Raw genomic sequence first — 12874 nt, 5'->3', positions numbered from 1 at the left:
TCCCATTCCTTTTTACGGGCCATCATGGCGTTAATCTTATCTCCAAGAAGAAAAATTGGGAGGAGAGGCCTAGATTCCTCAATAGAAGCAGGAAGGAAAGGTCTGCAGAATGAAGAGTGTGAAGTGAGGTTTACGGTTTGAATCATCCGAATGTCAAGGAGAAAAGAAGAAAAATGAATCATCATCATTTGACCACGGTATTTACAGCTAGCGGAAGGGACGAGAGGAGAAAAAAGCAAGGGAGGAGAAAAAGGAAGAACGTCTCAGAATAAAATTGGGGTGGGTGGGGGGAGGAGGAGGAAGACAGTCTGAGAAAATGGTTTGGTTGCACCAGTACTGGCCACAACACAAAAATTTGTCCATTCCTGGTTGAAATTAAAAATAAATATGCATGCACATGTATTTGTCTGCTGTGTTTAATCAGATAGCGAGGCACTCCTTTAAGCCCCTTGAAGACCCAAAGTTGCGCTCAGAGGCTGCCCACCTGGAACGGAGCCCGAGGTTGAGCAGGGAGCTACTCAGAGGACCCAAAGCCACCTAGCTGACCACCTTCTTCCTTATGAGTTCCCAGTAACGGAGCCCAGTAGAGGAGACGCTACACTTCTCTGTGGGTGCAGAGGCTAAGGGCAGGGGTCTCCATAGAGGCGTCAGCGCCTACCAGCAGCAGTGACCGCGCACAGGGAGGTGAAGAATGCGACCACAGTGATACGTCCAACCTGGAAAATGGGCCTGAGAACCAAAGGGCCAACTTCTGGCCATGCATAACGAAGTAGAGCAGTCTCAGGGGAGAAGGCACTGGAAAAGCGCTGCAGGCCAATTTTTCCCAGTAGAAACGGTGGGGTGGGAGGGAGACCCGCTCACCCCTTTTGACCCACCCCTGCAGCTCAGCCACGCCTCCTAGGGAGGTGGGCAGCCTCGCAGGAGCCCGCACGAGGCTGCAGTACCGCCCTCCGCCGCATGAGGGCAGCACGGCCTGCCCGTGCAGCAGCGGCGGCCCCCGCGCCCCTCTTGGCCAGAGCCAGGCGCAGGCCGGCTTGCGGTGCCGTCGTTCATTGGCCGCGGCGCGGGCGCTGCCATGTTGGCGGAAGCGGACCCCCTGTGCCGTGGAAACTGGCGGTGCCCGTGGCCGCGGCCGCCGAGTCCGTCTGCGCAGCCTCCTGCGTTTTCTCGCTTGGATCTTGGCACTGAGAGGCGGTGGCCGGCGGGATGGAGAAAAGTAGGATGAACCTACCGAAGGGGCCGGACACGCTCTGCTTCGACAAGGACGAGTTCATGAAGGTGCGCGCGGCGTCCGCTCCCCGGAGCCGGGCCATGGGGGTGCCTCTGCCCTGTGCCCTCTGGGGCCCTCTCTTCGGTCTGCTGCTCCTGCCCGCGCACGCTCAGTGTCAGGTCCTCCGCCGAGTCCTCGCTGCACTTCGCAATGACTCTTTTGGCGTCAGGTTTGGCGGGTGCAGCCTGGAGAAAGCACTTCTGTAAAATAGTGCATGTTACATGAAAAGGCCTGAAAGTTCTGGGCAAGTGGTTTTGAGCTGAATGTCAAAGCCGCTGTTACCCGTTCCTGTTACCATGCAGTGCAGTCAGATTGCCAGTCCCCTTGTCGGAAAGAAGCTTGTTGAGCGGGGCCTTGGAGCTCATTAAGTGTGTGTTGAATAAATCTCTGAGCCCACCTACTTTCCTAGGGACTCGGGTCGGAAAGAAAAAGAACTTAATCTGAAGTTTTGCTTAACATTCAGCTAAAGCTTCCGGAATGGGATATTTAGAAGCTTAGAGCATTCTTACTGGCTACTGCAGTACGACAAAACAAACCACTACTCTTTAAAGAAGTTGCTCTACTTCTTTTTACATGATGCATTTAAAGAAGTTGGTATAGTTGTAGGTCATAAACTTAGAGAAAAGAAATATAAACTGAAAACACTTCACTGATGATAAAGTTCATCAGGCACAGCCTTGAAAATGGCCAGGCTTTGAGTGAGAGCTAGGACGAGCTTTGCTCCTATTTGGTATATTCCTCTGGGTCTGCACTTAAACCATTCAAAAAATGTTTATATTTAATTTCCTGAGGACTAGGATTTTTGACACCGTTTAGTAGCTGCTTTCTGTGTTAAAAAGCGAAAAGTTTTAGCTTGTTAGTAGACACCTACAATTTTGAGCAAGTGAGTTGAAATCTTACTCTGCCTTTCTTGGTGACTTCTGTTTTCTATTTTTCTAGATTAATTAGCCTGTCTCTTTTTGATAATATTTGCATTCAGATTACATCTCCAAAGCTCTGTTGTTTTTTTTTTAAAAGTATATCTGTATCTTCTCCAGTGTGACCGTATCATTTTTCATATGTAGGACTTACATATACCCATGAATGACGTACCTTATTCTTGTAAGTGATATTCCTATTAGACCACTGTACTAAAAGGTGTAACTTCATTAGGATGTCTGAAAGAATGTACAGAATCAACTCATTGATCCAAAAACCCTTTGTTTTGCCTACTGGCTAAGAACTACCCTGAAATGAGGGTAGAAAGAAACAGCTAAGGGTACATGTTGGGGAGTGGTGCCCTGGAAGAGGAAAGGCCACACACAGAGATCAGGGGCCTTGTTGACGTCAAGAATCTTGGAGTACAGGATAATCTCAACTTGTCCATCTCTTGACTTCTTAAGGCTCAACACCGGCATCTTCTCTGACTCACTAGCCCCACCACCTTTCCCACTCTGAGTTGACAAAATGCCTTTGGTAAATGCAGCCTCAGGAAGTGAAATCACAGAAATATAAGTTCTAAAATAGAACTTAGAGTGCAAACTGGGGGGGGTTGCTAGAATGCCAGCAATTGCATATTTCGTGGCTCTGTGAATATGCCGTACATTTTGTAGTGCTTATAAAAGTGACAACATACATAGAAGAAAATACATAGAACAGCTGTTCTGTGTAAAATGTTGTTGATTTTTTAGGTGGAGCTTGGAGATAAAAGTTATTTGCAAATTTGTGTTTCCTTAAACATATAAAACTATATATAAGTTGCACCTCCATGGCAGAAAGGATGGTTGGAACACTTGTCGTCCAGGCTATATTTCTATGTTTGTGTCTCATTCAACACATTTTGTAATTGGATAGGTTTTGTGCGTGTGAGAAGATTGCGATATGACATTTGCATTGGGAGATTTGAGATTGCTTGAAAATTCAGATTTGAGGTTGCTTGAAATCCACTCTCTTCTGGTATTACCTCTCTTCTGGTATTGATGGGAAACTGTTTAGGTGGCCATAGATCATGAGGGCATGCTAGTGCAGTGGTAGCAATTGTTCAGTCAGTGGGCATTCCATCATCACCTCTATGTGCAAGTTGCAATGGGCCTTGTATACTGTACTGACGGATTTGCACTTCATGCAGTATTCATTGTGGAGTTATAGTCAGGTTAAAAGCAGGAAATGACATGATCATGTATGTTGCAATTGGAACTGACTGGTGGCGGGAGGCTACTTAAAAAGTTATTTCAGTGGTTTTTATGAGATCTGAGAAATACAGGAGGGGATAGTTTGTGAAAAATATTATGTAAATGATCAAAAAGCAGGAGTGGCAGATGAACGAATCACTTGAGGGGTCAAAGGTGGTGGTGGCATGATACTGTTGACTTTGTCAGCTTAATAAAATATACACACTGAGCAACATAGTGAGAATGCATTTCTCCAAAATATTAAAAAATTAGCCAGGTGTGGTGGCACATACCTGTAGTCCCAGCTACTTGGGAGGCTGAGGTGGGAGGATTACCTGAGCCTATGGAGGTCAAGGCTGCAGTGAGCCAGGATTGCAGCACTGCACTTCAGCCTGGGCAACAGAACGAGACCCTGTCAAAAAGAAAAAAGAAAAGAAAAAGTACAAACACTCTTACAGAGGGTTGACGATCAGTAGATGAATTAGGATGTAAGATACTGGTAGTAGGAGAGAGGTGGTAGGCTAACAGGGATAACTTAAACCCACTTACCTAGGTGTGCTGTGGAAATCACATCCTTCTGTCTCACGTATGACTTCATCTGTTTTACAGAAAAAATAGAGGCCATCAAGCGGTAGCTCCTTCATCTTGCTGACAACAGCCTCATTCTTGCATTTGTACCTGTTCTCACTCCCGTCATTAACCTGTTGTGTAAGGCAGTGGTCCCCAACCTTTTTGACACTTTTGGAAGACAATTTTTCCATGGACCAGGAGTGCATGGGATGGTTTTGGGATGATTCAAGTGCATTACGTTTATTGTACACTTTATTTCTATAATTATTACATTGTAATACATAATGAAATAATTATACAACTCACCATAATGTAGAATCAGTGGGAGCTCTGAGCTTGTTTTCTTGCAACTAGACAGTCCCATCTGGGGGTGATGGGAGACAGTGACAGATCATTCGGCATTAGGTTTTCATAAGGAGTGCCTAACCTAGACCCCTCGCATGTGCAGTTCACAGTAGGGTCCATGCTCCTATGAGAATCTAGTGCTGCCACTGATCTGACAGGAGGCAGAGCTCCGATACACAGTGGCTGTGAGTACAGGCTGCGCTCCTCCTGCTGTGCCACCCAGTTCCCCACAGGTAGTTGGGGACCCTGGTGTAGGGGTCTTTCCTTCCTCCTGAGGTCTGCCTCCTATGCCTGGATCCAGTGCCCTCTCCCTTCTCAGGACCCTGTTATTCCCACCCTCTCCATACTCCTTCCCATTGGCTTTCAGACACACTCCTATTTTAGTTTCTCCTACTGGACCCTCCAACCTCCAGTTAAAGCCCATCGCTCTCTTCCATCTCACAGCCAAATGCTCAAGGGTTGTCTTTACTTCCTCTCCCTTCACTCTTAAATTCACTTCATTGTGGCTTCTGGCCCCATCATTCCACTAAAGACTTCTCACCAAAGTTAACTAGATGGAAGTCGATCCACCAGACCTTTTCTGCCTCCTTCCTGACCTCAGTAGATCAAATGCTCCCTTCATTTGCTTTCTGAAACCTGGTGCTTTCTGCTTATCTTTTGGCCTCTCCGGTCTCCTTGTCCCTTTTGCATAATCATTCTCCTCAGAGCCATTAATTGGTGGGTTATGGACTCAGCCACGTGTCTGTTCCTTTTCACATGCTGTGCACTTTTCCCAGGTGACCCACTTCATGCAGCTTCAATGACCACGTGTAGACAGGTGAAAGGTTCATACTTCTGGCCCAAATATCTTCCGATCTGCAGCCTCCTGTGCACAGCGCCTTGACATCTCTTCTTGGCTATCTCTGTGGCACCTCAAACTCAGCATATTTAAAACTGAATTTGTCGGGGGAAGATGAAAAAAACCAACCTCCTCTCAAACCTAGCTCTCTTCTGGTATTACCTATCTCAGGTAATACTAGACTTGAGGTAGTCCATCCATCTGGTTGTGAGTCAGAAAACCAGGAGTCATCCTTGATAACACCTCTCTGCCTTCACATTCTTCAAATCCAATCTGTTACTAAGCCTTAGGATTTCACTTCCCAAATATCTCTGAAATTCGTCTACTTCTGTCCATCTCCTCTTTTCCCACTTTCTGACTCATCGTTATCTCTGGCCGTTATAATCTAGTAGCTTCTTACTATAGTCCCCTGGCATCCGTTCTTGCCTTTTTCTAGTCCATGTTCTACATCACAGGCAGGGTGCCCTTTTCAAAACGCATCTCGGTGCTTGCAGGTAACAAGTGCTTGTATGTAATCAGACTGCCACCTGTGTACACCATGAAAACATGAGAAAGCATTTTCCAGAACATTTGGAAGTATTCCAGAGCAGCTTACTGCATTGATGGACAGTTCTATTGATTAGTAGCTATCTTGGTTATCAGATTGAAAAAACATAGCATATATAGAGTTGGGTACGATCTGTGGCTTCAGGCATTGACCATTGACCAGGGGTCTTGGAATGTATCTACCTCAGATAAGGGGACCCCTTACTGTAGTTCTGAGGCTCCTCTGTATTCTAAGTGTGTGAATAGGGAATATTGAAACAGGAGGTGTGTCCAAGAGAGTAATGCCTGGCTGATTGAATAGCAGTGACCTGGAGATGTGGGCCCCAGTTTCAGCTCTACTGACCACTCATGTGTGATTTTATGCAAATCACTGGCCTCTGGGCTTCAGTTTCCTCATTTGTGTCATGGGGTGATGCTTATCTCGATACTCTTTGCAGTGTTTCTGGCTCTTGTCATTTTATGTTTCTGCGAATAAAGAAACTTACAGTTGCCCCTCAGTATCCGCAGAGGATTGATTCCAGGACACCTCCCACCCCTTCACAGATAGCAGAATCTGCAGATGCCCAAGACCCTCTTGTAAATGGTGTAGTATTTGCATATAACCTACTTACATCCTCTGGAATACTTTAAATCACCTCTAGATTACTTATACTACCCAATACATTGTAAATTGTTGTTATACTGTATTTTTATTTGCATTACTTTTTATTTTTTAATTATTTTTTTAAAGAATCTTTTCAATTAATGGCTGCTTGAATTAGAGGGTGTGGAATGCTTGGATACAGAGGGACAACTGTAGCAGATTCTTCCACTTTGCAGATAAAGAAACTGAGGTCCAGAGGTGTTGTGACTTCCCCCAGAGTCACACAGCTAACTGGGGCAACCCAGGGCCCTTATCTCGTGACTCCCAGGCTTCAGTACTGGAAAAATAATTGTGTCATGCTTTCCTTTCTAGATGGTAGGATCTTTGGAATGTGTGATTTTGAATACTGAGAACAGTCCAAAAATGTCACACAGTCCCTATGCTAAAGCACATGCATTTTATCAGTAGGGGCAAGATTGAGGGCCATCACTTATTTAAAACAAATTGTAACCCATCTAGTGATCTGGACTCTTGGCCTGTAGATGAGATACAGGAAAGCGGATGTAAGTGTGAAAGCAGCACAGCCCAGTGTTGCTGAGTGCCCGGCACAGCATGTGCATCATTTCACCGCAACTAAAATGCTGACCTTACAGGTTCATGGTTTCATTTTCAGTCTTCATGAAAAGCTTGAGTTCTCTTTGGCTTCAGTTTGCAACAGAAATAAAGAATATATTTGAGACTGATTGTCACAGAATTTTCTAATTACCCACATGTGGAGCGATTTCCTAATGTGAAATACTTTTCTTGATGGTATGAGATCAGTACCATTGGACATACACAGTTTATTCAGTTGGCCTTTGGTAAAAAGAAGTTCTTTGGCACGCAAAAAAAAAAAAAAAAGTTTTTTGAGCAGTTCTGGCTTTTGATTTTCCAAGTCACTTCTTGCAATATTATAAAATGTATTACTTGAATAAAATGTTGAACTCATGGTCCCTTGAGTTTTTATTACTTGGGATATTTCTTTGTTCAAAGTTAGATGAGCATCATGTAAATAGATCTTTGTTGTTTGGTCATATAGCATTTAACATCAAATTTCTTTGAAGGTTTAACTAAACAAATTAATCACAAAATGGTGCTTGGGCTTCCTCAGGTGTCCCTAATTCACCCACAGCAGTGAGCACTTCAGAATGAGATCATTCTGCTTGAGAGCTCAGGAAATTAAGTGAGAAAGTAAGCTAAAAGACCACATAGATTATCATTAGTGTTAAATTGGGGTAAAAAGGAGAGAGAAAGAGAAGAAATCAGCTAGGACAGAGCACAAATATTTGTTAAATGGAAGTGACAGGTTATAGGTTTTCTTTGCCTTCTCATAAATACGTCAAACACAGGTACAGTATTGAAGAGAGGATTTAGACATAAAATTGATTAATCCATTTAAACATAAGTTATTTAGAACTTAAGTGCTGCCATTTCATAAAACTTCTAAGATCATCTGTCCATAGATGCTGGAAAGCACTTGAGCATACATTTTTAATTTCTCAAGCTTCAGTAATTTGGTAACCAAATAAAGGTTTAGAATCAGCCTTGGAAGACACGAGTTCCAGACTAACTGGGTCGTGTCAGTGGAGCCATCCTGCACTGGGGACAGCACTAGGTTTGAGGGCAGGGGCTGGAGGGAAGAGCTCCAGGGACGTTTTTGCCCATAGCTTGCTGTTGTGAGGAAGGGTTCCCTTCCCACAGTCTTTCCCATGGCTGGTGCCTTCATGACATTCAGATCTCAGCTCAGATTCTGCTTTGTAAGGGTCTTCTGTCCCCTTTTCATCACTCACTTTCATAGGGTTCCATTTTATTTTCTTTGTAGCACTTACCACTATTCATAATGTTTGCTTACATGTTTATTTTCTCATTTCCCCATTAGAATATATGCTCCTTGAGAACAGGAATGTTGTCTTTGCTTTTCATTGCTGTGCCCCCCTGTAATTACAGCAGTGCCTGAGTCATACTGTGAATATTTATGTATTTATTGGGTTTTACTTTTGTTACTTATTTATTTTATTTTATTTTAGATTCGGGAGGTACATATGCAGGTTTGTTACGTGGTTATAGTGTGTAATGTTGAGGTTTGTGCTTCTAGTGTACTCATCACCCAGATAGTGAATGTTGTACCCAGTAGGTAATTTTTCAGCCCTCATCTTCCTCTATCCCTTCCCGTTTTGAGTCCCCAGTGTCTATTAATTCCATCTTTATGTCCACATGTACCTATCATTTATGTTCCACTTAGAAGGGAGATTATGTGGTGTTTGACTTTGTGTTTCTGAGTTAGTTCATTTAGGATAATGACCTCCAGCTCCATCCATGTTGCTGCAAAAGACATGATTTCATCTTGTTATGGCTGCATAGTATTCTATGGTGTATATGTACCATATTTTCTTTATTCAGTCCTCTGTTGATAGACACTTAACGTTGATTCCATGACTTTGCTATCGTGAATCGGGCTTCAATAGACATAGGAGTGCGGGCGTCTTTTTTTATATAATGATTTCCTTTGGGTGGATATTCCCTAGTAGGATTACTAGGTCAAATGATAGTTCTATTTTTAGTTCTTTGGGAAATATCCATACTGTTTTCCATAGAACCTGTACTAATTTACATTCTCACCAACAGTGTATAAGCATTCCTTTTTCTCGCATCCAGTGTTGTTTTTTGACTTTTTAATAAAAGCTGTTCTGATTGTTGTTAGATGGTATCTCATTGTGATTTTAATTTGCATTTCTCTGATGATTAGTTACGTTGGACATTTTTTCATATGTTTGTTGGATGCTTGTATGTCATCTTTTGAGAAATGTCTGTTCATGTCCTTTGCCCACTTTTTAATGGAGTTGTTTTTTTCTTGTTGATTTAAGTTCCTTGTAGACTGTGGATATTAGTTTTCTGTTGCATGTATAATTTCCAAATGTTTTCTCCCATTCTGTAGATTGCCTGTTTACTCTGTTATTTCTTTTGCTCTGCAGAGCTTTTTAGTTTAACGAAGTCTCATTTGTCTATTTTTGTTTTTGTTGCATCTGCTTTGAGGTCTTAGTCATAAATCCTTTGCCTAGGCCAGTGTCCAGAAGAATTTTTCCTAGGTTTTCTTCTAGGATTTTTATAGTTTCAGGTCTTACATTTAAGTTTTTAATCCATCTTGATTTAATTTTTATATATGGTGAGAAATAGGGGTCCAGTTTCATTTTTCTGCCCGTAGTGAATATTTAATATTTATCGAATATGCAGGGCCATTTATTCTTATCTGTTGGCCCTTTGTCTTAAAGAATGGTTTGAAACACACAGACATACAGGAGCTCATACTAATCTTTTATGACTTTCAACTTGTAGTTTATTTAGTCCACAGTTTAGCACATAATATTTTGTATTGGTATTTATCTCAATGAGACTGAACATGTTTTGAGTGCAGAGATCACGTCTTCAGCTTGGTGTTGCCTCTTAGTAGTACCTCCCATCATTATGAATACAGAATGATAATGTCTGGGGGATTTGGGTTCTGTCACCGCTGCAGTAGCCAATGATTTGATAGTTTTCTATATTTGGGGAACATTTTACTTTTTGGCGTTCAGCATGGGACAGCTTGGAGAATTTTGCTCTTCCGTTAAAAGTTCTGTGAAATTTTCTTAGTGTTAAGGATATTGATATTTGGGTCTCAGGCAAGCCGTAAATGATTACTTCCCTAGTTCTCTTGTGTTAGTCATTGTTTGCCATCCTTGGGTGCAACTAGTTATTAGAGCACCTAAACTTCTAAACTTTATTTGGTTTTAAATTTGATTGTCACTGCTATTCTAGTTAATGGTTCTTAAGTTTTCCACAGCTGGTTTGTTTTGCTGTCTTATTATCCTGTATTTGATTTGTTAGTCAAGTTCTAGCTGTTTGGGGCATTTGTACTTTACCTGGGTTTAAGTCAGAAATATCTCTGAGTATAAAGAGAAGTGATTTTTCTTTTAATTTCTGGACTTACAGACCATAATTCTTGACTTCTTCCAGCTTTTCAGACACAGGCATATATATTTTAACAAGAAAAAAAGTCTACTTTTAAAAATATTGCTTTTTAACTAAAGTAGCTTATTTTCAAAAAGTGGGTACTATTCCATTCAGGAAAAAAAAGTTTATCTACCTTAGTATTTTTAAATTAATAGACTATTTTTTGGAGCAGTTTTAGCTTTATAGAAGAACTGAGCAGAAAGCACAGAGGTCCCATCACCCCCTCCTGCCTCCCCCTTCACAGTTTCTCCTAGTAACATCTTGCATTAGTATAGTACCTTTGTTACAATTGATGAACCAATATTGAGGCATTATTTTTAACTGAAGTGCCATAGTTTTTATTAGAGTTCATTCTTTGTGTTCTACATTCGATGGGTTTTAATAAATACATAGTGTCATGTATCCACTATTACAGTGTCATACAGAACAGTTTCACTGCTTTACAAATCCCTTGTGCTCTGCCTGTCCATTCTTCCCCCTCTCCCAGCACCTTCAGCACCCCCAGCACCCTCCCATCCCTAACCCCAGGCAACTACTGATCTCTTTAGTCTCCGTAGTTTTGCCATTTCCTGATATGTAGTAGGAATCATACAGTATATATTGCCTTTTCAGATTGACTTCTTTCACTTAGAAATATACATTTAAGATTCCTCCATGTCTTTGTGGCTTGATATAGCTCATCTCTTTTTATTGCTGAGTAATGTTCCATGTATGGATATACCACAGTTTGTTCATCTGTTTACCTATTGAAAGAAATCATATTTGCTTCCAAGTTTTGGCAGTTAGGATAAGGCTGCTATAAACATTCACATGGAGATTTTTGTATGGACATACATTTTCAACTCATTTGGCTAAATACGGAGCACAATTGGCAAGACTGTTTAGTTTTGTAAGAAACTGCTGAGCTGTCTTCCAAAGTGACTTCCATTTTGCATTCTTACCAGGAATGAATGAGAGTTCCTACTGCTCCTTAACTTCAGAAGCATTTGGTATTGTGTTTTGGATTTTAGTCATTCTGTTCATTAGTGTCTTGTTTTAATTTGCAATTCCCTAATAATAACTCATGTTAAGCATTTTTTCAGATCTTTTGCTCATTTTAAAATTAGGTTTGATGTCATACTGTTTGCCCACCCCAGCTTTATTTAGGTATGATTGTCAAATAAAAATTGTATGACAAATAAAAATTATATACAGTGTGATGATTTGATAATGTGTATACATTGTGAAATAATTACCATAATCAAGGTAATGTATTCATCACCTCACATAGTTAACCCCCTCTTTTTATAGTGAGAACACTTAAGATCTACTCTCTTAGCACATTTCAAGAATACAGTATATTATTAACTATAGTCATCATGCTATACATTAGAACTCCAAAATTTATTTATCTTATAACTGAAAGTTTATATCATTTGACATTACTCCCAGCCCCAATCCCCGTTCTCCAGCACCTAGTAACCACCATTCTACTTTTTGTTTCAATGAATTTGACTTCTTTATTTTTCGTTTTTTTTTTTTTTTTTTTTTTTTTTTTTTTTTTTTTTTTTGGAGACAGAGTCTTGCTCTCACTGTTGCCCAGGGAGGGGTGCAGTGGCACCATCTTGGCTCACTGCAACCTCCACCTCCAGGTCTCAAGCGATTCTCATGGCTCAGCCTCCCAAGTAGCTGGGATTACAGGCACGTGCCACCACGCCGGGCTAATTTTTGTATTTTTAGTAGAGACAGGGTTTCACCATGTTGGCCAGGCTGGTCTTGAACTCCTGACCTCAAGTGAACCACCCACCTCAGCCTCTCAAAGTGCTGGCATTACAGGCGTGAGCCACCGCGCCCAGCCAGAGTTTGACTTTAGATTCTACTGAGACACTCCATATTAGTGCGTGTCTAATTTTGTGCTGCTGAAACAGAATACTGGATAATTTATAAACTATAGAAGTTTATGTGGCTCACAGTTTTGGAGGTTGGGAAGTTCAAGATCAAGAGGCCACATCTGGTGGAGGCTTTCTTGCTGTGTCAAAGTGGGGTGTAGGGCATCATGTGGCAGAAGTTGGATGGGAGGAGCATACAAGAGCAAGAGAGGGCTGAACTCACTTTTATAACCCCCTCTCAAAAATGAATCCACTAGCATGGTAACAGCATGAATACATTCATGAGGACAAAGCCCTCATGACCACTTCTTAAAGGTCTCCTCTCAACTCTTGTATTGGAGATTAAATTTTCTTGTATGTTTAAGTTCTTTGTAGACTCTGGATATTAGCCCTTTGTCAGATGGACAGATTGCAAAAATTTTCTCCCATTCTGTAGGTTGCCTGTTCACTCTGATGATAGTTTCTTTTGCTGTGCAGATGCTCTTTAGTTTAATTAGATTCCGTTTGTCAATTTTGGCTTTTGTTGCCATTGCTTTTGGTATTTCAGACATGAAGTCTGCCCATGCCTATGTCCTGAATGGTATTGCCTAGGTTTTCTTATAGGATTTTTATGGTTTTGGGTCTTACGTTTAAGTCTTTAATCCATCTTGAGTTGATTTTTTGTACAAGGTATAA

General features: G+C 41.5%; 1 protein-coding gene across 2 annotated transcripts in view; it reads left to right on the top strand.

Annotated features, from left to right (window-relative positions):
• The first annotated feature begins 1053 nt into the window (after positions 1-1053).
• COG2 (component of oligomeric golgi complex 2) overlaps positions 1054-12874 on the top strand; it is a 50770-nt gene continuing 38949 nt past the window's right edge. For both annotated transcript variants that reach the window (XM_030812712.1, XM_030812711.1), the window contains exon 1: positions 1054-1278. In XM_030812712.1, the coding sequence (XP_030668572.1) occupies positions 1207-1278 (72 nt within the window). In that variant the 5' untranslated portion in view covers positions 1054-1206. The remainder of the gene's footprint in view (positions 1279-12874) is intronic.

Source organism: Nomascus leucogenys, chromosome 5 (assembly GCF_006542625.1).
Source record: "Nomascus leucogenys isolate Asia chromosome 5, Asia_NLE_v1, whole genome shotgun sequence".
Taxonomy (NCBI): Eukaryota; Metazoa; Chordata; class Mammalia; order Primates; family Hylobatidae; genus Nomascus; species Nomascus leucogenys.
The sequence above is the reverse complement of the archived record's forward strand: the minus strand, read 5'-3'. Positions and strand labels throughout refer to the sequence as shown.